At 39.6% G+C, this 27453-nt stretch overlaps 1 protein-coding gene across 1 annotated transcript in view; it reads right to left on the bottom strand.

Moving 5' to 3' along the window:
• Window positions 1-27453, bottom strand: part of PDLIM5 (PDZ and LIM domain 5) — a 135497-nt gene that overhangs the window by 75152 nt on the left and 32892 nt on the right. The window contains exon 3 of the mRNA XM_086611322.1: window positions 15206-15357. Coding sequence (XP_086467448.1) covers window positions 15206-15357 — 152 coding nt within the window. The remainder of the gene's footprint in view (window positions 1-15205; window positions 15358-27453) is intronic.

Genomic DNA, 27453 nt, shown 5'->3' with positions numbered 1-27453 from the left:
TCCATTCACAGCACTGTGCCACCTGAGTCTGGCAGCCCCACCATGAAAGGAACTTCAGTCTGCCCTTGCTCCAGCTCATTCAAATTGGTGTAGGAGCTTTCTGCTTCAGGAAAGCTCCCTTCAGTCAAGTATAATAGATTAAAAAAAAAATACCCTACAATTGTACTATTTTTATAATTTAAATATTCAACATTGCTCCTTTGAAGGCAGCTCCAAGAGATGCAACATGTTAGTGTTAGTCCCAGAATTCACTTAATGAGGTGTGGTCTCTTATGAGTTAACAAGACTTCATGGAAAATGACTGGTTTGCCGAGCCATCACCTTCCTTTCGAAACTTGGAAAGGAGGTAACTGGCAACTCTTTCGGCCAAGGGACTCCAGGATCACTATCGACAGCAGGCACACTTACAAATTTCAGTACTTGAGGGGCCTTGGAAAATATTACACGTTTTGGTACTTGCAAAAACTGTTATACATTGTACTTAGCACAGTACGTGTATTTTAGTGACACCATGTGTCACTGAAAATTATAGTCTGCTCACGTGGAGTGGCTTTGTATGTAAAGCAAAAATAATCTGTTAGTAATCGAGAAGCATTAGTTATCTCTGAAGTCACTGTGCTCATTAAAACCTTGGCTTCCTAAACTCTAATACATTTTAAGAATGCACTCTACATTCCATTTTTTGCATAGAAGCTTAGTAGTTAGAAAGGTTACTATATGGTCAATAGACTAACTACCCTGGGTTTGGTCATTTTCCCTCCAAAAGATGTTGAGTGAGTGTTAGAAGTCCTCTCTGCCAAAGCTCACGCTATTTCCATAATCCCTTCCCTCTGCCAAGATGTTCTCTCTTGTACAGCAGCAATCAGTCATAGCTTAAACACAAACAACAGACCAGGCAAAAAAAAAGCAAGTCCCCCAAAACAAATGCCACTCAGAAAACCCATTTAATTGACTGGTGAAGACTTTATTCTAAACAGAAAGCAACGTCAAACACCAGCTGCAAAACAGTCTGACCTGCTGACATAAATTCTCTCTGAAGTTTGTGTGTGTTTCAGACAACGGCTTCTAGCCTCTCAAATTTCACCATTTTTATTTTGGAAGATTTCATGCTCAGCTACGCCCACATAAAACTAACTTCTAAAACCTTCAGGGGGTTTTGGTATGGTTTGGGTTTTTTTTTAAGTAATATTTTAATTATACCTTGGTAAGAATTAGAAATGTTAGGAAATTAAAGCTTGACAAAACTGTGGAGAAAATACTCTGCAGATATTATAAGCTTAAAAGTTGTAAGGCATTAAGAGGAATATTGAAGATTCCAAAATATGAAAGCATATAAATCTGTTGTGAATTTAAATGCAAGAGAGATTGAAATCGTTTACAAATTTATTATAATAGACAGACTCTGCTCGGCTTACAGAGTCTACAGCAATGCTGGAAAAAAGCTAAAGCCTAAACTTGCGCCAACGTTTTCCGAAGTATGCACCAAACATTTGTTAGCATCAAGTGCAATTAAGCCTAAACTGAGAAAATAAGCAAAAATAAGAATCATTTACTCAGTTTATAAAAGATATCATTAAGTAAACAAATAAATATATAAATGAATCCAGGTTCAGTTCTGGTTCAAATAGGCACAACTCTCTCATTGCAGCTACATGAGTTCTGTTTTGAGCATCTAAGGCAGATGAGCAAACTTGTCCAATTTTTAAGTGGGGAAATTACTATCCAAAGTGTTCTTGAGATATTTGCAATAACTTTCTTATTATTTCATCCCTGTACATTTATTGCTTCTGTTTGTTTTGTTTTTCTTTTTCTTTTTAAACCCTCATGGATCAGAAGCAAAGGCAAGTTATCATCTTACACTTTTGCAGGAGACAAATACTGCAGTGATATGAGCCAACAGTAACATCTCTGTGCTGAGGATGTGCCACATTATTTTCACCATTTTTTCCCCCATGTTTACTATTTCTTTTCCTTCTTCTGCTAAAAGTTACTCTAGCTTTCCTTAAAAGCCTCCTTGTTCTTTGAAACATATTCTTTCTAGCAATTGTTTCCCTCCTGCTATTCTCCCTTTGCATCTTTGTAATCAAAATGCCATTTCCACTTCTCAGAGCTCCCTGAAACTGGCAGCATCAAACACTCCCCTTGTATTGATCAGTTGCCTCAGGACTGGGGAGAGCGAGGATCTGGCATCTCCGGCAGCAGCTGCTGATGTCAGGCCATGTGCAAGACAGAGGAGGATTGTGGAGCAAACACAAAACAAACACAGCAGGTTAAAAGGGCAGTTCAAAGCGTTTGTGAAGTTGAGGTAGGGTCTCTCAAACCTACTTACTCATCACAGGAAGGAAGGGAAACTTTTGTTTCCAAGCACTTTTGGGGCAGAGGCTCAAACACAGAAGGCCTTCACCAGAAGCGCCATGAGGTCAGGCAGAAAGCTTGTCCTCTGGGGCTCTGCCCCAACTGAGGACCAAAGTCCTTTCAAGACCAGAAATTGCTGCATGTTCATAAATGAAAGAATGTGCACGAGTAACTGCAAAAACAAAGTGGATTTTTTTGAGGGGTGAGGTGGGGAAATGAGGATTCATCTGTGACTAAACTGAACTGTCAGGTGAATCCTCAAGAATTCCTGGTTCAGACCTCAAACTACAAAGCTGACAAAGGCTCAGATCTGCTGCAGACCATGCCAAAAGCAGAAAAGGTTCATAGAAGCTGGTAAAGAAAATTAACAATTTTCCTTGCATAACTCACTGTGCATTAGGTGAAAATGAGGGTACACTGTGCACAAAGCTAGAGGAAAGTGCAATTAAAAAAAAAAGGCAAAAAAAACCCAAACACAAAATCAAAACCACAATGTGAGAAAATACTTTTCATCTGCACACAGCACAAACACCTTGATGTTGTCAGCCCATCTGGGACAAGAGTCATTGTGATAGATATACGAAACAACACCTGTAAGACCCCAATTTAATTATTAGTTACAAATGTTTATGATAATCAAACCTACATCTCTTGCATAAGCACCCAGGTTCTCACCATCACACAGGGGTTACAAAGACATGGTTTGCTTCTCACCCTGGCCTCCTCTGCTGAATCATCAGATACCAGCCACAACAGGTCTGGATACCAGACTAACAGGTTCATTGATCCAATACACTCCTGTAAGACAAAGCCGTTCCTACACGTTTTCAATTCTATTATTTTTCAGGCTCAGGCCAAAACACGTCCCATGGGGAAACATGAGGTGGTGGTGGGATGCAAAAATCAATACATACACAGCTCTTCATTATTCAACCATCAGGCAAAGCCAGATTTTACTTCTAATATTGAACTAACAGCAGCATTAAAAGATGAAACTCTCAGGTCTATTTTACAGGGCAATGAAACTCTACAGTGTGTTTTCCACCAGGGTACCCAAGAGTGCACCTTGCTTTTCATTTTTTCTTGATTGACTTCCTGATGAGATGTTTCCTACCTGTGTGCACACCAAAACCTAAATATTATTTAAGAGTTCAAGGCAGATTTACATCATCACCAAAATGTAAAAATAAGTAAAACCGTCAATATTTGCCTATAGGTTCTTAACAACAAGAAAATATTTGGGGGAGAACACAGACACTTTAATTCACAAGGAACTAAACAAAAACGATGGGTAGAAGTCAGTCTTGATTTAATGATCATGATACTTTATTTTTCGTAGTATCTTCTATTTAAGTCCTCAAAGCCTCAACAGCTATCAAGCAAGATGAGATTTGACCGTGTGAACAATAGATAAAAGTTATCTGTATAAGAAAAAGAGGAAAGTTCTAGTTTTAGGAAGTAAAACATTGAAGCCAAACCAAGCCTGCTGCAAATCCAGAAATGGAAGTAGAAATCATGAATTTAAAACCTACACTTAACCACTAAATCAGTCTGACAAATAAAATAACACCTGAAATATCAAGATCACTAATGGAAAACATTTTGCAAGTAATACAATATCTTTAAAAAAACCCTGTAATTAGCTGCCGCACACAGTAGGTAATATTACTAGAGAAACAAAAAAACATTTTGCTACATTATGCTAGAGTGCTTATGGAGTATCAGTGACTGTCACCATAAATACCATGGAAGTTCAGTAGAAAATAAGGAAATGAAAGCCAGAATTGCATCAAAGGTCTCCTGGAGAATAATACTCCATGAAGATCACTTCAAATGAAACAAAACATAACAAAATTCTAAGAACACCACTTTTCTGATGGCTTGCTGTAACTCATAACTCATTAAAGAAAAAAACTCCTACACTCTCCTCTGAGGATTATTTATAAAAGGGAGAAAAATAGTTACTAAAAGAGCTTCCTGGAACACAGCTATGAATCTTTTCCTCAGAATAACTAAAAAGCAGGCCTTAACCAGGAAATCACAGTAACAGCAAACAATATTGCTTGCCTATCAGTCATCAAAATCTGAAGTATTCAAAGGCTCAATTTCTGCCTTTTCAGGGGAAAAAAAAACAACAAACAAACCAAAAACAAACACCAAAAAACAACTCACCCCTACAAAAAAAACAAAAACAAACAAAAAAAAACCAACAAAAAACCTCCATACCCAAACAATCATCTGTGTGAGAAGAAGATACAAGGAAAAATAAAAATTGCACAGAGTGAACTTCTACAGCCATTACAGGTCTTGAAAATGGTGGGGTAGCCCCAAGCACCTGGGATATGATGACTACAGAAAGGCTGGTTTGGTGTTGCACCATCAGAAAGTAAACACTTTCCCCTCTTGCAAGGGGGAAAGTTGGCACTTCTCCCTGTTAAATTGAAGCTTTATTGCACATTACCTAGATACTAATAGCAAAATTAACTCCTGTGGTTTTCAAGAGATTTTTTAGGTTTCTATAACTAAGATTTGCTTAGTTTTGTTCCTGCATTCCTAAAATACCTATACATAATGTTTTGGAAATAAATTCAATGTACTACTTAGAAGCATCTATGCTATTAAAGATTGCTTAGGAAGAGTTGCACTTCTTCAAAGTGGGAACATTTGAACATGTATTGCACATTCTGCTTCCACTCTTCAATAGCAATGAAAAGGCTTTTCAACACCTGGAATATAAATCAACTTAAAAGAGACGCAAAACTAACTTGAGGAGTTTGCAACCTGCAGATTACCGTTCGACAGCGGCCAGAATCCTAGTAACACTAGTTTACCACCACAATCAACCTAGACACATTTTCTGTATTAAATTTCAGCTTGCAAGTGTTAGTTCAAGAACATATAAATCGAACCACGTGGGATGCATTAGGCGATTCCCTACTGCCTACAAAGATACTCCTTCAATTCAGCTTTTTCAAGTTCTGAAAGAGAGGAGAAAGCTATTGGTATTGCAGAAAGTTATTTTAAATTCACAAGCAGCAGATGATCATTAACTCATCTTTTACCCACTAGACAGAGTACTGCAAACTGGTCCTCACCTCGCATACTGAGGCATATTATCCGTACAGCACATGCTGAGATGAAGTAAGATGCTCTAATTTCCAGATATTTCCCACTCAAGTGCAATGTGTCAGGCAAATTATATTTGAATAAATAAACGTTTGTTCTTTGGCTAGTCTCAACATATCTGAAAGATATACACAGTTTCAGACCTTACAGCAAACATCCATAGGGTCAGTAAAATCACTTATTTCACGTTTTTCTAAAAAAAAAAAAATAATCTTTGCTTCCCTGTCTGAAAAGAAGCAATTTTTTTTAAAAACACAAATTAAGAGACAAAGTTCAGAATTAGATTTTGCAGTATTTGTCAGATGTCTGCTACCCAACAGCTTGTACAAAGCAAAGGTGTTTCTCACTGGTTAAGGTAAAAAAGCAAGACGACCAGTTAAGACCCTTTAGTTACCACTTGGATTCATTGCAAACAGGAGGGAATTTCTGCGATCCAACACTTTCTCCATTTTCAGTGAAGTACTCTGAGATTACACAAGACTTGCAAACCTCCTCCCATAAGCACTCACTACCCTTCAAAACTAGTGATGCCCCACCTCATTTTCCATCCAGCTGATTATAAGGCTTTGCTGATATAACCTCTGACCTATCCTCCCAAGCAGCCTCTCAATTGACCAACCCTTATTCTGTTGTGGACTTGGACTACCAGGGTAGGAACCCTGAAAATTTATCCCGAATTGACTTATAGACTCCCAGCTTGCGAGACGCAATTACTTCGTGATGGCCTGTTTATTTTCATACAAATGAAGGTGGAGTTTTGAAATGTCCTCCTAATCTGACTGCCCTCTGGTTCTGACCACCATGATACAGTATATAGACAAAACCCCAAAAGCATAATGGTAAATTCACTGCAATTGCTGTAATGCCCAGAAAGCCAACTGTATCCTGGGCTGCATCAAATGCTTCATTTTCTTTGCCTTTTTGTTACCTGTGGTGGTATTAATGGGAGGGGGGTGGGAAGGGGGTGGGGTGGAAATGTAACTGAAATTAAAGTGAAAAAATCTCTTTAAAGTTGAAGGAAACATTTTGACAGTCAGTAAATAACGATCTACTTTCGGCACCTGGCATTGTTCACTAACTATATCTACTGCTGTATTTATGTTCCTACGCTATATACTGTATGAAACTCAAGAAACTGAACGGCCTTTACAAATCTCTTGCAAATCTCTTGCAGCTCCAAAGATCCCCAGGAAGGCTCTAAGGTACATAACGTGGGGAAGGCTGCTATTCCTTAACTAGCCCTCGCTCCAGCCCCTTCTCCTGGCAGATGGGTAGGTATAATCCTGCAAAAGTCGCTGAACTCCCTTTTTACCCTGCAATCTTCCATTTTCATCCCAGCAACTCTCCTTTGAACTTCAAGGCAAGTCTTTAGTTTGGCAGGTTCGCTTAGCTGCAGCATGTTTGGTGGTTCATCTAATTGCTAGCTGGCGTGCAGCAAAATGCTGTGCGCAACAAAAGATTTCGAATTCCAGCTGGAGCGAGAGTTGTACCCTTCCATTTATTTAGTTTGTGGGCAGGCTTTCCACAGGCATGGCTCAGCTAGCAAAACCTGCTCAGCTGCTAATTTAGGAGCATAAGCTTCCTATCTTACCTTCAGTTACAAAAAAAAAAAGCGCACGTATACTTACGCATCAAGACACCTTTGTATACAAAGAAGAAACCAGCATCTTCTATAGTTTTGACTTCTTTGGACAACTTTTTACCCAATGTCGATTAATTTCAAAGCCTGATAAATCACGAGGACTTCAGCTAACTCGCTTGCACTGCAATGTACAGCACAAAAAGCCACAGGCAAAACCCTTTCAGCTTTAGAAAAGCTCCTTTGAAGATGGAAGGCTGCAAGACTGAAAGGCTTCAGCTGTCATCCTGAGCCTTAGGCACACGACAGCAGCCACGGTCTTGGACGCGGTCTGGGAAGGCACAGCACCACACTCTGAGGAGAGAAGGACATCTTCAGTAGGACACCACCAGCAGAGCCAACAGAGAGGTGAAATCTGCCAGGCTCCAGACCAGCAATGCCTCACCTCAAAGTCCTGAAGCTGGCATTTACAAAGCTCACAAGAATTTGAAGAGTCTGCACAGAGTTCGTAGCCTTTACTTCAAAGAAACACTGGCTCAGAAACGGATTGTGCAAATGTGCAGATTAAAAGTGACCTCCTCAGCAGCATGTGGTTACTGTATGTTGCACAGCAGTGCTGGTCCTGCAGGTGAGGTTACCTCCAGACCCAAAGGTCAGGCTGACACAAGCACTTGGCGATTTTCATGCTGCAAGGCACACAACCTCGCGTTACCTCTTCCTCAACAAGCTACGTACCAAGCATCTCCATCGGCCACCAGGCAAGCCCCAGCTCTGCACAACACTTCTCCTCGGTCTCGTTCAACAACCTCACACCACGGAGCAAACCACAAAGCAGGCAGGACAAGGGCCTGGCAGCCCCACACCAGATGCACACACGGTCCTTTGCATTTCCATAATGAAAACCGCTCCCAATCCAGTGCCAGTAATCTATACGAATATTCATACCTACCTCCCTTCCAGGCTGACCCTCTCATTCCAGCCCTGCTGGCACGGCTCTCCTCCCCTCCTACTCCCTCAAAAATTTCTGAAAACACGTGAGTTGAGTGCTGCTGAAATAGAGAATTCCGAGATCATGAGAGGCGCTACAGAATAAGTCACCAGATACTTTTAACCAATGTACTCTGAGGGACATACTACTTTGCTTTGCCTTGTTGCTTTCCTTGCCTAGTCATGTAGGCTCTCTTCTGCAGCTGTGAGAAATATATTTTAGTTTTTAATGAAGACTCTTCTATTATACATTTTGCTATTTCTGCATATTTGGCTTTGAAATATGAATGCTTCTTCGGAAACACTTTTCCACACAATTCCATAAAAATAACACAATAAAACAAACCAAAAGAGACTCCGGAATTTTAATACACAGAGGAGCAAGGCAGATCCATACCTGCATCATTAAGCCAGGCAAATTCATTCCCCAGACCTCCACTGCTTTGAGCTTATAGGCTACTGAAAACTTTGACAACTGATTCTTTTTCTCTAAAAAAACCCCAAAAAGTCAACCAGAGAGCTTTAAGGCTTCAAGTTGCTGAAACACTGGCATTTGACAGAGAGGAGGCCATCTCGTTTAGGATCAGCAACAGATCAGAAATATGTTAAGTGTTTTCTACTAAAACTTTTGGAAATGTCTGTGGTCAATAACAGAAAGCTCAAAAGGAACATTTAAAGTCTCGCAGGGCTATATGCGCCTCCACTGAGTGAGCCACCTGGAATAACCAACATCTCAAAGCTTAGTGACATGGCTAAATAAGAGGAGTGAACCTCTGTTTGGGAGGCACCATTTTCCAGCCAGTTTGTTTTCAGGCATAATTACTGAAAACTAAACATTAATGATTGAGGATGACAATCTAGATTGAGGAATAAGTTGCCTAAGGTTTTGACTAGCAGCTAAACTACAAATATACAGTTAACATATTCCTAGCCATATGACCTCTCCTGAGTTTGGTAATTTTTTCTGTTTCTCAACTCTCTCAATTAAAAAGGGACAATGGTGCTTATTTCCTTAATCAATCAACACTCAGTTTTGACATCCTTGAAAGAAGAGTTACACAAGAATTAATATTACAGAAAAATAATTCCAGCAAAAAATTGTTTTCAGGTTTAGAAAAAATTACTCAGAAGTCATGATGCTTTCAACCAGTTTATTGCCTATGGTCAACCTGCACAGGACAACCTTCTTCTATATGCTAAAAAAAACAGATCACTGAAGAACAAAACTGAAGTCAAAATGCCTATGTAAGGGAAATGATGATGACTAGTAAACCAACGCTAGAGAAAAATAAGACTTCCGAATGCATTCTTATCATAGCTTTCTTAAAGCTCATCCTTATATGGTTTATGAAAACAAAATATCCACCCCAAGGAACTCATGACTCATAAACCTGAAAGCATGAGTTTTAACCATCATCTAAAGTGAAGCCTGTATGCTAATAGTTTGAAATCCTTTCTATACTTGCATTCTTTTGCTTGCTCCTCTTCTTTTCTTTTCCTTATAATAGCCTCTCCTGCCATTTTATTTAGCAGTTAAACTATTTTCTCACCTGTCTATAGAGACAACTTAAACTTTTAAACTTTAGGACTTCGGATCCCCCTGTAACAGTGACTAAGGCTAGCTCTTGAGATCTGCAGTGCCATTCCCCCCACTGCTGGTATTCATTTTTGTGAAATTAAATAGTTTACAGCTAACCTACACCAGGTGAACACTTCAACACCTGAGGAGCAAAAACTTCAGTCTCTTAAAACCTGCTCTACATCAAGGCATCTCACTTTCCCATGTTCAAAATGGGAACAAGATCATCCATTTTGTCCACACATTTTGTCAGAACACACATTCCTCACACAGTAAAATGCTCTTCTTCCTGTACATTTCCAAAGCAGAGCAGAGATCTCAACACAGTAAATGGTAATATCATTATATTGTTTTAGAACAAAAGCAAGACTGGGAACAATAAAAATAATGAGTAAAAAGCATATCGGGCTAGTCTTACTGCAGACAACCATTTCTGAAACGGATAACTTGAAAAACGACCTTAGAAAATAGAAATAAATTGATCCAGAATGCTTTTTCCCTATTTCCCCATCTTAAATCACAGGCATTTCAACTGTTCTTAAGCTAGAAGTCTAGACTTCACGTTTCCTGAAAGCAAAACCATAAAGATGAGGGAGAATGGTATGATAAAGATTCATATTCAGGCAGGCAGATAAAGTAAATGTCACGGTTTTTAACACTTGAGTTTACCAACTGTAGAACACAGGTTTAAGGCTCATGTGAATTTTGGCTCTGAGTCCTGTCAACATGGACATCAAAAATATCCAGCAGACCCTAGCCACACCTGTGACTCTTGGGCAACTCTGTGCTTTTAAAAGGTTTACAGAAAACAAAACAAAACACAAACAAACAAAAAAACCCACAAACCAAAACTCATAGCCACCATAGAAATTCATCTACTGCTTTGTAACACTCATGTTCATTTGCAAAAATCCATTAAGTCATCCATTGAAAGAGCTGGAAGCAGAATTGTAATAACTGCTGACTGCTGACCTACAGCACCCAAAAAGGTTTCTGACACTCTTCAATAGAGCAAGAGAGAGGTAAACAGCCTTGAGAATCCTCCTTTCACTTCCAAAGCCTAGTGATCCCAATGCCTTTTGTCCTAAATGAATAAATTTGTAAGGACAGGTGAAAGAAATTCCTTTACAAAGCACACTATAGCTGTACAGATCTGTTTTACAAAATAAAGAGGTAAATAATTTCTATATTATAGAAGCAAAAAATCCCACACCCAACTTTCCAGGCTTTTCAGTATATTTCCCCCACCCCCATTCTTGTATTGCTCATTGACATTTTTTCCAGAAGTTTTGTTGAGTATCATGATCTCCTAAAGGAAGAAATACACAATTCTTTATCTTTCTCACTTCCAAAGAATCATTAAGACAGGAGTCTGGAGAAACAGTCCCCAAAATCAATATTTAAAAAATAGGTGGTGGCTCTTAGCTGTTCAGGAACTTACAGATTTATTTAAGTCCATGCTAAGTTACTGAACTTGAAAACATATCCAAAAAGCAAGCATCTGGTTTCCATCTGGCCTCATGGGAACCAGGAAAGAGCTTTAACTGAAAAATAAAATACTGGGGTGCAAAAGAGCAAGGTCTCAGGGAGGGAGGGACACATACAAAGAAAAAGCTCCCTATGTAATGCATTTAACCTTTAAAAAAACAATAAACTATCAAGAAGATAAAATTACATGTTATGAAAAGACGAAAACACATCCCCCAGATTTTTTAAACCATATCTAATACAAAAAATGAGCAAATAACACACACACAAAAAATTTTTACTACACAAGTTAAAAATTATAATCTTCCTAATAAACGGTGAGACTTGTTTACAAAACAAATTAATTCTAAAGATATATACCTGAAAATACTTGCCAGCACATGCAAATGTTGGGCATCTACCACTGTACATGGCTGGCAACGACAATTTTATCTATTTGTATTTAAGTAATTTCCAAGTGAAAGGGACTTGCAATTGTGACAGTTGTAATTCCTTCCTGAGGGAGAGAACAACTCTATATTTAAAAAACCAACATGCAATACTGCCTTACACAAGAAAAGAAGCTTTTATTCTCCTTTCAAATATTTTGCCAACATTCATTTAGAAGTTACAAAATATCTAAATTGTTTTTCCACAAGAGGATGCACATCTGCCTCCATAAATACACTGCTTTAAACCTATAAGTAAAACTTTTGAAGGCATTGCTTTAAATACCACTTCCAACCCCCCAGGCAAGCTACTTCTTGCCCTTTACTTTGTTTCTCTCAATTTTATTTTCTTCCACTTGGCACATAGAGAGGAAGTCAGGTGAAAACCTGACCAACAGTATAAAACTGTATCAAGTTAAAATATTTATAATAAGGAAGCTGATCATAAAGAATTTCCTCTTACGCCTTTGCCACATAGACTCACAAAGTTTCCTCCATATCTTTTTAAAGGCAAGCTGTCACCATGCCCCAGCCACCATGTGAACAGGAACACTGGAGCCCATCAACCTCAGATTGGACCCACTCAGGTTCACTGGACTAGTAATCTCTAGGGCATATCACTGCTTTCTACCAACTATCATTTTGATGCTCACAACACACACAAAACCAACCCTTAAAGAGCCAAAGCAAGACTCTGGTTCTTTTTCAGAAAACTACTGATTATTTTGGTTAGTCCCTTCCTAGCAAACAGCACAGCCAGCCCCACATCTGACATGCCATGAGGCTGGTGGCATACCCAGCTGTTTTACCCCATATAGTCAGTACCTTCACATTACGCTTAAGTCTGTGCCACTATATTAATTTCCACATGATCAGTTACAATTTGACACAGATTCAAGAGTAAAGCAGGCATCCATAGATGGGTGCTTAGTACTTCTTACAATTCATCATGAAAAAAAAGTCACTCAGTGCTACCACCAAAAACGTGCCAAAATGAACTTACAAAATATATTCTGGTTCCTACAACTAATCTGATCAAACTGAGTTCTTTCCTATCTTCCATAAAATGCCACACAGACACACTCACAGTGCAAAAGCCATTAGCTCAAGCCATAATGCTCTTCCAATTTTCTTCGACCTCAAAGCAACACCATTAACCAAGTGACCACTGTGCTGTGTTCCTTTAAAGCAGCAGCAAACTAGGGCAGCATCTAGGAATTTATATACTCTCTCAAGACTAACCTCAGCATTCTTGCATTGTAGTTCAAGCTACCAGTAGTCAGTGTGGAAGCAGGCAAAAGCTCAGAGAAGCATATGAACCCATAAAGATAATCAAAAGCAGTAAAACCAATATTAGATAAGTCTTAGATTTTCCTGTCTATGGCACCAACTCACATTTGGAAGGCTGACATTGTTTCACATTGACAGCATATCTTTAATCTTGCATGTGAACAATAACAGCTCAAAATATTTTATTTAGTTTGGTTTTGTTTTGGGAGAAGAAGCAGGAACAGAAGAATATAATTATGGAGATCCATCAATATTAAAATGGCTTATCTTGCCACCCCGTTTGTACTCTCAACCCATCCTTCCCATGGGCATTCAGCATCTGCAGTTAGCATGAGCCAGTCTGACTCCGAGAAGCACTTTCTTCCAGGCTATAAAGAACAAATAAACAACTGAAGCAAATCTCCTGCTAAACAGCAATCAGAGCAAGGAAGTTTCCACAGGCAGAGGAGCTGGGAGAGCACTGTCTACAGCTTTGGTTTCACAGGATCCAGGCAGAATTAGAAACAGCTGAGACCATGGGACTGCAGACCTATAGAGCTGCAAGAGAGGACATCTCTCCCACCCCAAGATGCTGGGACCGAGGCTATTCCTTTGATCTCTGCTAGTCTGATCCTGACTTAGTCTTCAGCTGTCAGGTAGCCAGTGCTGGTGAGTCAGATGTTACGCTAGGTAGGAAGGGTGAGAACAGGAGGGGACCAGGCTAACTCATGATTAATTCCATTTTCAAACCACTCATCCCTGCACCCAACCAGAAGCAGCCTCAAACAAGTTATTGCCTGACCACGACACACCTGCTATTCCTTTCCTATATCTGATATTAACCCTGCCCATCAATTTATGGTGACATGAGAAAGTGGGCCAAACCCCTACGCTCCCAGCTGCCTGCTGGAGTGACTCAGTGGGCTCCTGGAAAGCACATTTCTAAACAGCCTGCCTGCCTTGTTGGGAGACAGAAAAACAAGTGACACACTAGACACAATGGTGATTCTTCTGATGAGCTGGTATAATACCTCTGTTTCATCAAGAAACATTTAATGCCAACTTTACAAGTTTCACTTGAGAAGATGCCCTAGGCATGCACCACGCCACAAGATACTCCTTTCCTCAGAGGCTGAGCAAAGGGAATTCCTTATTAAGGGTAGCTAAGGACCAAAGTACAGCAGGACAACAGGAAAAACAAGAAACAACAAGCAGGGCTGAACTGTAGCCTCTGAGAAAAGAAAGCAGTCACAATCGCTCAATTATACGTCATGTAGGGCTGGGAACAAGTACCACCACCCTGGAGAGCTGGACGTTTGTCAGACCTGCAACGACGTTGCATCTTTTATTCTTATATCAACAAACTCTCAGAGAGAGGTGGTCCTTTCATTAACAGTAGGATAACTTGCCAGAAAAGGTAGTAACTGGTGAAGAGATACTGCTATGGGCCTCAACCAACCCTCATGGAGGAACTTTGCACTGCTGAAGGCAGGCACAAACAGCGATCACAGAGTACAAATGCTGTTGTTTTCTTTGATAACAAGAAAAGATGGTTCTCAATGCAGTGGCTTCAAAGGCCAATCCTTCTCCAAGATGCTCACTCACATCATTGAACAAAAATAGCAGTACTCTAATAAAAGCCAATATTTAGCCCTGGGAGACTTTTACGAGCTCGAAGGAAATTCTTGCTTGTGCTGCTGCTCTTCCTGCTTCAGTTCCAATAACCTGCACATGAGCATCCTGCTCCCTTCTTCCAGCTCCTCCCAAAGCGTAGTCCCAGGGTAACAGCGGTATGCTGAAATTCAATAAACTGTACATTTCAGGAATGCAGAGACGGACCAAGCTGTAACTTCTATAGTGGATTCTGCCATTAGTGAAGGGAGGCTGCTACTTTGTGAAACAGTAGTAGCACTTCGGGAAACATCTCTCCGTGGCTCTGAGTTGTAGTATTCTCACCCATATAACTCAGGGGTTGACTGTTTAAATAAATCCATCATTCTGTTTGCCAATAAAAATGATGATGCAGGACTTGACCCAAAAAAAGAAGTGCCTTTAGTCAATCAGGGGAGGGGGAGAGAAAGAGACTGGATAAAGACCTGGTTTTAATCAAACGAGTGTTAAGAAAACTCCTGGTTCAAAAGGAAGAGGAGCTAGACTTCATTCAATGTAGAGCAGGCAACAGAAAGTTGGAAAACATCTTTGTTGACTCACATAATTAACAAGTTTTCTAAAATGCTATAAATCAAGACACATTTCAGGCTACAGCAACATTATCTTTCAACTGTGGCCACTTACGTCCATGCACTTTGCCAAACAACTTAGATGTTTTTATCTTCCAAACAACTGTTAAAACGATAAGTGACTTTAAAAAAAAAAAAAAAAAAGGTATCTTACCTTTGCAGAGTCATGTTCAAATTGCCTGTACACGCCTTGATCTTGTTTTGTGCTTCTAGATGAGTCATTCCATCCGTACTTATCCCATCAATGGTGAGAACCACATCACCTATCCCCACGTGTGCTCGCGCTGCCTTGCCACCGTCGTTCAGCTGAAATATCACAAGAACGGTAAATGAAAATCTTGGATGGTTTATGTCTATATTCCCTGAACCCAGGACCACAATATCTTACTCGCAGTGCTCTTTCATGGAAAGAAAAAACAAAAAATTCTCCTTTCACTTGAATGACAGGAAAAGTATTGCACGGTATCGCCTTTTTTTCCAAATCAAACTCCACTTTTACTTTACTGGCTGGAAGTTGTGCACATGCAGCAAGAGATGCAAGCAGGGATAGGCACACACAGTTTCCTGTATGCCAAGTTGCAGCCTGTTATCTCTTCATATATGACATTTTTCTCACAAAAGGCGAGAAGAAGGCTGTAAACCAGCTTTTTCCATTCTGGATTTTCCACCTGAATAAGCTCTTCAAAGTTTATGTATTTGTCCATGACTGGTCACATGCACAGAAGACTTCATTAACAGTGAAGCTGACTTTCCCCAGCTGCCAACTACTAGCAAGTCAAAAGTTCAACATCACAGACAGATCCATTACAAGACTTTGTTTTGCCTTTCTCTCAGTAGGTTTATAGCCCCCAGCGACCCACACTATATTCAGACCAGAATAAGAAATGTCTCTCAAGCAGTCTGCCTCTTTGATCAAGGTCATTGGCAAAGTTCAGCTTAATTGCCTTTGGTTCACTTGAATGAAATAGTCTTGCAACAGAAAACTTCGTAAAGTTCACATTATTGACCTTGATTGAACAATAAATTAATCTTTTCAACTGATGCCACTGAATTTCAACTAGATTCATTCCAAAGAAAAGAAATAGAAATAAAGCAACACATGGTAAGATCTATGCACTGATTTGTATCTCTGGTCCTTAATCTGCTGATCACTTTATAGCTGGCTGCAGAGAGCAGTCCTGGATGGTCCAAATTCCTTCTTGTTTCCAGATGTATTTCCTGTCTTAAGGCAGAGAAGTTGTAGCTGCTTGTGCTGTGCATACAAAACCTCACAACTCTTTCCTTTGCCTGCAAGCATGAACCTGTTCCTTGAAAAAGGTGCTACATTTTAGGGAGGTGCTGCAAACAGCAGAATTACTTCATCTTCATTTCCAAAAATGGAGTTCACCTTGGGCCACAATCATGCTCTAGTAAGCAACTGCTCAAAGGGAGGAAGAAGGGAGGCTTTCATTTGTTTGTTTGTTTTTTTGTCGTTTTTTTTTTTTTTTAACTGCCTCTGTTTTAGTTCATTCAGTAGGGACCAAGTAGTTTGGGTTCCTTGTGGTTCCTTTTCACAACAGCCAACCACAAAGCACGGTCACCAGTCTCCACATCATTCACTTCTCCAACAGAAGTGAGGCTAGGTCTCGAAAACTGTTTGTGTATGAACAGTCACTTGTTATTACACCCATGAAAAGTGTCCCATCACCCTACCTGATATGTTTAAGGCTTTCCTAAAATCTCCGAGACTATAATACATGACAGCTGTGACACGCATATTGGACAGCATCTGAAGACAAATATTTTGACAGAGGAAAAAGTCTTGCCTAATGCTACAAGACAAATGCAAATGCAATACTCTAAAAATGTATAATTTGACAACATATAGACTGAAAGCAGGAAATTTCATATTCAGTGGATCATGACTGACATTTTTCAACATCAATCTATGTCTCACAGACATCTGCAGTAGTAATCTTCAGCAAGTAAAAACGATAGCCAAAAATTCAAACAAAACCAGAAAAATCCTTCCATTTGGTGTTAAACCTATCAAATACATTATTCTGGTGAAAGGAGAGTCCTGAGATGTAAGAAGACTTGTCATCTCTCAGATTCAAAACAGTGGCCAGTCCCTCAGCATTATAGGTCAACAGAGTAATGTTACCCAAGGCTGGTAACAAGGGAAAGTTAGCAGAACAAGTCCTGCGCAAGGAAGAAAAGTAGAAAACAAAGGAAAAAGGAGATGCACAAGTTTCAGAAAAAACTTCTTGACTTGCTAAAGTCATCAGAATTACAGCTTGCACAGTGCATCCTTTTACAAAAGGCTTCAACAACTAGGCCAAAATTTCTCCAAAATTTGGTGTTCACACCCAAATTCTGAGTTCTTGGTTACTATAAAACACAGATCAGGGAACCTTACAAGCATATAGAAAGCTATGACCAGCATAGCTATTTATAGGGAAGCTCCTCAAATCTTTGGATGAGTGGTGGAACCTGCCATAAACAGATCCCTAAACCGATACGTTACGGCATGCTGACATTTGTCAGCAAGGTCTGGAAAAGGGAAAGGAACGTAAGGGCCCTAAAAGCTAAAGGTCAAATGGATCGCTGTGCTTTGTGATTGGACTGCTGAAGTGAATAAAAATCTAGCTTTCCCCGAATGTACGCAAAAGCTCACGATGTTCACGCATTGTAATTCATGACCAAAAAAAGCAACGTATATACATTCAGCAGTAAGACTTCAAAAGCAGGCTGCAGGGTGACTACTTTCATGGAAGGGCCTTACCATCCAAAGAAGTATAAAATAAAACAAATTAATTAAAACCAACAAAAAAAATATCACTTTTTTGTTTGATTCCAGTGGCCAACACACAACAATCCACAAGTAATCACCTGACTTTGAAGAAGTCACTCAAACTGTTGCCTACTGGGGATGAAACTCTTTGTGAGTACACATGGAAGACAGCTGTAAAATCATTTCAGCTGAAAATGCCTGAAAAATATGGCTGGAAAATGCACCCTGGAGACAGAGGTAAAAAGCAGGCAGGTCCCGAGAAGCGTGATGAGTCCCTGGCTATGTCCACCAGACCTGTCACACAGGCAGAGGACTGAATCTGCCTTAGAGAGAGGGTGTCACAGGCAGATCTGAACGAACGAATTACTGGACAAGAGTGTGAAGACCTGCACGTGCAGAGGGATGCCAGAACAGTAATCTCCTCACCTAGATACAGTGAGTAAGACTTCCAAGTAACACTGATTTCGGATAAGAGATCTAACGAAGAGAAGTGAGGTTGGTAATTGTAGGAAAACTCAGACGGAACACTAGTCTTCCCTGAGAGCATCAGCCAGCAACCTTGGCTTGTGAAGCTCCCGGAACGAAGTGGGACTGAAGCTGCAAAGGCAGAGTTTTACCACAGATGGAAGAAAAATATAATCACAAGAAGAGTCATATAAGAACAAACATCTACACTGAATACAGCAGGAGAAATTAGAACACTTGAAATAATTAAGGATCTCTTCCCTATTTCAGACATATTTATACTCCAGAAGCCTCAATTTTGACAATATTTAAACTCTATGCATTACCATTACAAAAAAATAAATTCATATACATACTTGGAATTATGTATGCAAAACCGTGTACATATTCAAACCAAAACTGAAAGAAATGTTCCCCATATTCCTTGTCACAATGGAAACTAGCTCCATTTATTTCACTTTTTCACCTAGATTTTGAAAAATTCGACAGATGTAGAAAACATAAAAATATGTAGGTGCTAATATATAGGAAATTTTGAAATTGTATTTATAAATCATCACTACTTTTATACTTCTTTTTTTGTCCTATACGAGTGATTTCATTCTTTAACTGCAAATTTAACCTTAGCTTAGTAAAATTATCTGGCCTCAGTCACTGATGAACTACAGTATTACCTATACCTAAATAACAAACGACTAGTAAACTGACGGACAAAAAAACCCTCCTAACATTTTTATTTTCCTAGTAGAAAAAAGTATATCCTTAAAACATACTTTTGTTAAACATACACACACAAACAATTGGAATCAATGCAACAAGACATGCACAGAAGAGTATAGCATTAAAATTACAAAACTGTCTACCCATGAATCCAACTAACTTCTAAGCATCACAAATATTCTTCAAATCCTTGATAGATCTAATTCTGTGTTTACAGTATGAGGCAAGTTTTTAAAATCAAGCATGAAATATAGCTATAAAAAGTGGGACTTTTTTTGCCCCCCGATGTTAACCAGCAGACTTTAAAGTTATAAAATGGCCAAACCAGAAATGTTTCCTCCTACTAAGTTCCATGTCTCTATACTCTGGGTAGCTCATTTGGAGACAGAGGGGGAGGCAAGCAGGAGAGACATTTCATGATCAGGCACCTGCTGAGGCCAATCACTCCCACAGCCCCCAGCAGCAAACCTCTTTTCGGCCCCTCAGCAGCACCCAGCTTCATGGCTGAAAGCCAAAAGCTAGCCTATGCCATCCAGAGATGCTCAGGAAGCTTTCTAATAAACATAAATAAAATCACCCATCTAATATTAGATTTCAGTTTGGTTTGATAAAAAAAAATTTTGTTTTTCTTGTTTTAAACACTAGGATTCTAAAACTGCAAATATTGTTCTAATATACGTTCCAAATGGAGATAAAACAAAAGTAAACCAGTTCTTGATCCAGGATGAACTTCAAAAGCAGCAGCATAACAAGTGATCTCAACATAGTTCTATGCCTCAGGTTTTTAAAAGGAAACAGCCCAAAACACACTCGAATACAACTGTTTTCTTGAGGTAAATTTTAGCCAGCCTATTATTTCAATTTTGCAATAATCAACATTTTAAAAAATAGCAAGAAAAATAGCTTTTTTTACTATTTACTATCAAGCTGTAATGAGATATTTTAAAGGCTCCTTTCCAGGAAAACTGCATGTGTGCACATACATATGCGTCTATCTCTGAATCAATGTAATTTGTAGCTTAACTCATTTCTAATTAACATATAACCATCTATTTTTCTTCACATGACTGAGGAGAAAATTTGACAAGCATCTCCTCTCTGAAACGCCATTATTTAGCCTTTATGCAGGAATAAATGAGGTAGTTAAATTGCAGTTACTCATAAGACAAAGGTCTCTGACTAGAGATGGAAGCTGCCTTTTATCTTTTCCATGTCGCCTGCCTTGAACGAATCTTAGCTGCAACTGACTTGCACGATAGTGCCTCACAACCACTCTTCCAAAGAAACTGTTTCATAGTCTGACAGTAAATAATGGTCCCCCCAGCACACAAGCATCCTTCAATGTCATCTGCAACTTTCTCTCAGAGCATAATTCATGGCTGCTAATTTAAAACTCCCTGGGCTATGTGAAATCCCTTCAGCTTGATTTTTACCCCTCGAGCATTTCTGATACATGGTTGGCTATAGCAATTCGGGTTAAAGACATGCATAATCAAAGCAGAAGTCAACCAAACAATGATCTTTGTATGCCTACCACTGTCGCTTCTCTTTCAGTCTACATCCTTTCCTGTATTTAAGTTTTTTAAATAACGAAAAAAAACAAAACACAACACACCTGCATACAGAAAGAACATCACAGGAGAACTTTGCAGAATCACAAAACAAGCAATCAGGCAACCTCTCTTTTATCAAACAATGCTCTGCCTTTTCACACAGATGTTCAATCCACAAGGACTTCGCCTCCCTGCTATAATACCTCTTCTGCAAATATTAACACTCATTATCTGTTGCCAGCTTGTTTATGCCTAGCCTCATTTCACCTGACCAAAGTACCACCTTGCACCAACAGCCAGTATTAACAGCATCCTCTCAAACACACGTAGAGCTCAAAGTACGCTAGAAAACATCCCTTCAGTGAGTTGCTGCAAGCTTGGAGAAGCAGCCCTTACTGTATTTTTGGAGAACACAACCTCGCCCCGAAACACAAGGAGAGGCACACTTATGCTCTGTACATCACACGAATCATGCGTGTCTGACCTGCCTCCAGAGGGGTGGCCCCAGCACCACGCGACCCGCAGAGGCAGTGGCACGACATACTCGGCTCTGACATGGGAACACCACGAGCTCAAATATGGTATCACTGTGCTCCACTGCACCCTACCTAACAGGGCAGCTCGCCAGAGCCCTCCCTCACCTCCTTCCCTGCCAAGAGGAAGCAAAAACCCAACTTAGGCTCTGCACTGTTCACAGGTTTGGGACACTTGGGATCTAGCTTACCACTTCTGCATGGAAAAAAAAAAAAAAAAAAAAAAGAAAAAGAGACACAAGAACACCTGCTCTTTGTGGCAAAGCAGCTTCCTCTGTGCTCAATGGAAACTGAGAGCTGTATCATATTCCTCATAGCCTTTACTACAGCAATATTATTCGCATAGCCAACAGATTAGCCATCCAGCCACGATACTTGCTTCCAAATCAAGAACGTACATGCCAATTTTAAAGTCCAGATCAAATTTATACAGCTGAGTTATAAGAACCCTAATGCAGCGTTTGCAGTGGAAACCGCTGACACAATCAGCTATAAAAGGGATTATGAGGCAGTCCTGCAAATAAGTTGAAGGTTCTCCCCAAACCAAGCAGGGATCAAAATTAGCTTAGGTCAAAAAGTCCTTTTGATTACCAGAGTATTTTGCTACATATCACCAATAGGAAACTCCGCCCTCACCTCACTCTGCGAGGCCATACTCCCACATGCTCCTGTAAATTTTCATTTCCCTCCTTTTCACAGAATCACAGAATGTTAGGGATTGGAAGGGACCTCAAAGGATCATCTAGTCCAATCCCCCTGCCTGAGCAGGACCACCTAGATCAGATCACACAAGAACGCATCCAGGCGGGTTTTGAACATCTCCACAGAAGGAGAGCCCAATAACTTTTCTCCAATAACTCTTTTTCTCCCCATAGCTTTAAAGGTGCTACCAGATTGATCTATAAAGCTGTAATCTAAGATGTGCACAGCATGCCAATAATTATTAAAGATAACATTTAAGGAGGGAAAAAAAAAAAGTATAAGGCAAAGTATCAACCCACCGTACTTCAGTCTGGCAGTGGACCCCAACAGCAGATACCATACTAGCCCCAGCCAGAGGGCTACCTACACCTCCCAGCCTGTCCTCCAGCTTTGTTTCATCCCTTTCCCTCCACACAGCAGCTCCCTCGCTGCGGTGCAGCAGTGGCTTGGCTGCAGCAGACCCAAATCAGCCCTTTGACTCATCGCAGCCCACGGGAAAAGGATGGGGAAAGCCCACAGGCATTCAGGCATTTCACCAGCGAAGAACCCACAAAACCATCTCTTGCATTTCATTCTCAGTTCTGCTACTTATTCTCAGCACTAACCCTGACAACAACATCCATTTTAATGCAATTGTACCACATATCCCTGTAGCCCCACATTCAGAAATTATACCAAACAAAGCCCAACACAAAGTTTGAGCTTTCCCTCTGCACAAACATGGCTGAGCATGCCTGTGGGTTCACAGCTTTTAGGAAAAAAATACACAATTTCAACAGTCTCTTTTCTTCTTAACATTTTTCTCTTACTGTATTTCAGCTCTTAATATTTATCTAATGGCCTCCACAAAGAAAAAATTTTAACTTGCTTTTGCACTTTAAGTAAAGCGTTACACACACATCCATCACACTATCCATCCCTGCATGCACCAAACACGGAGCTATGCACCTACAGAGGAGCATGAGAGGACATTAGCTGCTAAAAGCAGAAGTGAAGCACTACGCAGTGTTAGTTACTCTTACACACAATTGGGCTGATGCAGGCTAATAAGGTTGTTAATAAGCAGGAACAGTTTCCACCTGCTGATGCCAGAAGGGTTATTAGCTGGTGCCATCTCTCACTTGTCACAGTTTGACTATCATGGTTTCCTTGCAGCTCTACTCTTCCATGAGCAGGTTTCATCTCTGCTACCTCTCCCCCTTCCCTTGTGACAGCCCAACCCCTGCAGGACATAAGGAAGCAGAGACAAACAACTTCACAAAAGGTGCCTTCAGCTTTAATTTTTGACATAACATCAATAGAGCATCATCACTGCAAATCCAGTGGCAGTTGGTAGAAGGGATGATCACTGTTTTTGAACTTGCCCATACGGAATGGAAGCAGTTAACCACACACGCAGCAATAAATTCTGATACATTTGATATATTTTACTTGTAGCTTAAACTTTTTTCATGTACTGACATACAAGTTAAAATTGGAATTCAAAGGATTATTAAGATGAGTCAAAATTCACGCTCACTTTGCAGGAGGAATAAAGAAACCACTCCATGCAAGTGTACCTCTATTGGCATCTAACAAGCCTAAACATCTGCTCTTGCTTTTCCAGGCCACTTGAAGGATTGAAGAGAAAGAAGAGAAAAGATTGTCACCAAGATTGGACAATGCATACTCTAATGACTAATTAGATAGATGCATAGATGACTAATGTTCTGATTTGGAGAAGAAATAAAGTCAGAATATCAAAAAACGAGTTGTCAAAAGGACTAAGGCAAAATAATTCAGACATTGTGGCTAAAAATCACATTTGCAAGAAGAACGTGGCAATTCAAAAAGAAAATGTTTTCCAAATACTTAAGTGATGGAAAATAATTTACAGTCGAGTGCCAGAATGTCTGCAGATATTTAAGACCTTAAATTAGTAGCTTTCACTAAGCCTGCTCTCAAGGAGCTCAGCCGTGTTCTCGAGCTGCCGGCGTGCCTTAGAGCCCTATTTATTTTAACTGGCTGTCTTCTCTCTGAAGATTATTCTTCTGTTCAGAGAGTTTACAGAACTAATCCAGATTTCTCCCTGGGAGACTATATGCCAGTGGGTAAAAATTACTGCCTACTTAATTTCTCAGAGAGACAGAAAGAGGAAACAGAATGAAAATGTAGCTAGGAACACAACATAAACTTTGTACAGCTGCTTTAGCTCTTGGGAGCTGCAAGTCAGTAGAGTCTCTCTTCCAGTCACAGGGTTGGATTTATTTTAATGGCCAACACCAATTAACTCCACACCCAAAGCACGCAAATACTTGGGACTGATGGGGAGGCATCACCTTAGGAGCCACGTGATTTGCATCAGAACAGAAGTTTAAATGTCTGTCTCTTTTGGAATAGACAGTTTCAAAAGTTAGCAAGTTTTATCACTAGGTCTCCTGAACTAACCCAAAACAAAGAGTGAGTTTTCTCTAATGGCGCTTCAGTGTGAAGTGGCAAAAGGGACTCAGCTCAGCTTCTTCCAAAGAAATTCATTTCCATACTGTAAAGGCCATACATACGAAGATGTCTGCAGGGCATATAATGATGTACTTTCCCTCTTTCCAAACTGGATTATTTTTATTCATTTACAGATGATAAAATTAATTCCACCAACTGAACATCCATCTCCTTAATAACCTTAGTGGCCAAATAGGTGTCATTTTCTTTTCGTAAGGTTTTCATGGTCTATGATTTAGTTCCTCTTAATACGAAATGCCTTTCCTGCATCAAACGTGATGCAGTCATCCCATGCTTTCCAGAACATCCCATTTAGGAATACAAATAGAATAATATGTTACGCTGTATAATTGGAAGGTACTGATTATTTTTGCCTTAGAGTTACTCTCACAGGAAAAAGAAGAGCCTTGTACATGACAGCAGTAAGAAGGAAATGCAACTAATGAAGCAATTCTGCATGTGAAAGCTACAAAGACTTAAGTGGGGAAGCGTGAACCAAAAACTCATCTGACAAAAACTAACAGCCAGTGACAAGAGAACGCTACTACAAATTGAATCTCTCATGATATACCAGCCGTTGTTTCACTTTCTTCTACCCAGAAACAAACTAGGCATGCATAAACATGTAGGAAACAACCTGCTTGCTTCAAAGAACTGAGATAATGATAAGCTGCACCACATAAGTAAAGAGGAAAATGGAGGCAAGTTCAGGCACTGCGAGTATTGCTTTTGGCACAAGTCATCGGTCCAGGGAGCAAAGCTCACCTGAATGCTATCCCAAACTGGCACTCTGCAAAAGCTGTAGCAAAAGTCCAGTTTCGAGGTGAAACCCAAGTGTAGCAATGGGATCCCACCACATCCACTCCCCACAGAAAGTTTTGCCACATTTAGGAGTCGAATATTAAAAGAAAAAAAGTGAACAAATTCTGTTAGCATTATAACCAGCAGCCTAAAAGGCTGAGGACTCAGAGCTACGCTTCTGCCAGCTCTCCTTTGACCATGCAGCTCACCACCCAAGGAGAGAGTGCAGAAGAAATGCATAAAGGTGCAGAAGCTTCTCCAACTCAACTGTGCTTCATCAATGGAGGGTTCTCATTTGAAGTATAAGGGCCCTAATGCTTATGGCACGTTCTTTTGGTAATGTGGAAGAAAAAGGCAACCTTACACATGTGAAAGACAACAGCTCAGCTCAGATAAATAAGCATGCTCTGAAGTGCACGGAAAGTAACAATTAAACCAAGTACGGCTAATACATTGATGTGCTGAGACCCACTCCAGATCAACGAAAGCACAGAACTGTATGTATGTGCCTTCATTCAATGCAATGGAGAGAGAACTCCTCAGGATTAGTGCAATGCAAACTTCTAGCACAAAGAAATAAAACAGACACAGGAGACATGAGTAAATCCTAGTGGATATCTTGCCTTTTATACGTCAAGGGAATATTACAGCAGACATTTATTTTAAGCCAGACACTTATTGGCTAAAACCCCAAAGCATAAAATACTGCAGAAAAAAGCCCAATAAAAAACTCTGAGAAAACAAGAAACATATTTTAAAGCAGTTGTACATTGTTTAATAAATTCATACCAGCTGTTTATAGCTAAGATACAAAAATCTTTGTTGCAAGCTAATAAAGCTCATGAGAATATAACAACTTCAAATTTAATTTTCCATTTCTAAATTACATATATATATACACTCATGGCATTGGTTTAGTTTACTTGATTTTCAGATTATTTGTTTACACAGTTCCAGGTGTGGGTGTTTTATATAAAAATTTATTTATATATGTATTTAAAACACTGGATGTATTACTACAGATGATGTTATACACATATATACTTTAAGTAAATATTTATGTGTAAATATTTTACACACACACACAGATCTATATAAATAAAAATGCATTCGTCCTCTCTGCTGGGGACCTGTATGACAAGACCACATGAAGATTATCGGCATTTTTTTAGGCAGCACATGACAAAAGGACTTGTCCAGAGAAAATTGCAATCTATTCAGGACAAATACTTTCACTGCAAAATGAAGACCCTCATTTTAAGTAAATTCTCTTTACCATTCAATTGCCAAATGCATTGCAGACATTTAAAACTAAATGTAAACCCACATGAAACTTCCTTACTAAAGCTCCAGAGAGGAAAATGCTAGTGTCCTTGTTGTCACTATGAACTTCATCTGAGTTCCTTGCTCCTGTATTTTAAGTGTCTTCTGAGCTTCGCTGCTGAGAGTTGTATAGCAATAGCTAATCAGAATAATCTACAGTCTGAGTTATGCCACAACATGTGTTTTCTTACTTGGACGTCTGGATACCCAAAAGTTACACACACAACTAAACAAAGAATACAGCTGATCATCAAATAGCTTAGAAAAACCAATGAAGAAAACTCAATCTTTCAGATTTACTCTCCGCAACAGTCTGTCACTTGCTCTCAGTCTATCACTGCACAGTGGTTAGGTGTCCGGCTGTTCAAAGCCTGGGCTTTCAGAGAAATCCCATAAAATACAGCCTGATAGGCAAGTTAGCTCTCTGGTGAGCTTTTATTTAAAAAAAAAAAAAAAAAAAAATCCCTTTTTTTTCTCTCCCCTTCCCCCAAATTTGCATGTCTTGATCTCTGAGCTCTAAACTACCAAAACTACACCCAGAGCATTTCAAAATTAAGACACAGAAAAAGAAATCCACCCTAAATATTCATTGTAAACTCTACTCTACCTCATTATTATCACATCTAAGGAAATAAAAACTTAAATCGTTTACCACAGCTGGGTCTTAAACTTTAGGACTACAAACAAGACTGCTTTAGCATTCTGAAAAAAAATCCAATATGCACTGTTGGTTACAGACAAAACCAGAAAACAATTCCAGGTTAAACAGTGCAACACCAAAACCCAGTATCCATTCATTTCTCCAACTTAATCCAAGACAGACAGTACAGAAAGACTGCAGGTTTGGGTTTTTTATTTGTTTGTTTTTATTATTGCTGATAACAGTACAAAATATTGATCACTCACATAGGAGTCACTGACCTCCACGTGATTTACACTCTTCCCATAACCTCTAAGACCCACATACAGCCTCTTGAATACCTCCGAAGCTATTTAGGAATAAAAGCCTGACTGTCACACAAGCAGGAGGCTTTTGATAAACATTATGATAGAG

Source organism: Tauraco erythrolophus, chromosome 5 (genome assembly GCF_009769465.1).
Source record: "Tauraco erythrolophus isolate bTauEry1 chromosome 5, bTauEry1.pri, whole genome shotgun sequence".
Lineage (NCBI taxonomy): Eukaryota > Metazoa > Chordata > Aves > Musophagiformes > Musophagidae > Tauraco > Tauraco erythrolophus.
The sequence above is the reverse complement of the archived record's forward strand: the minus strand, read 5'-3'. Positions and strand labels throughout refer to the sequence as shown.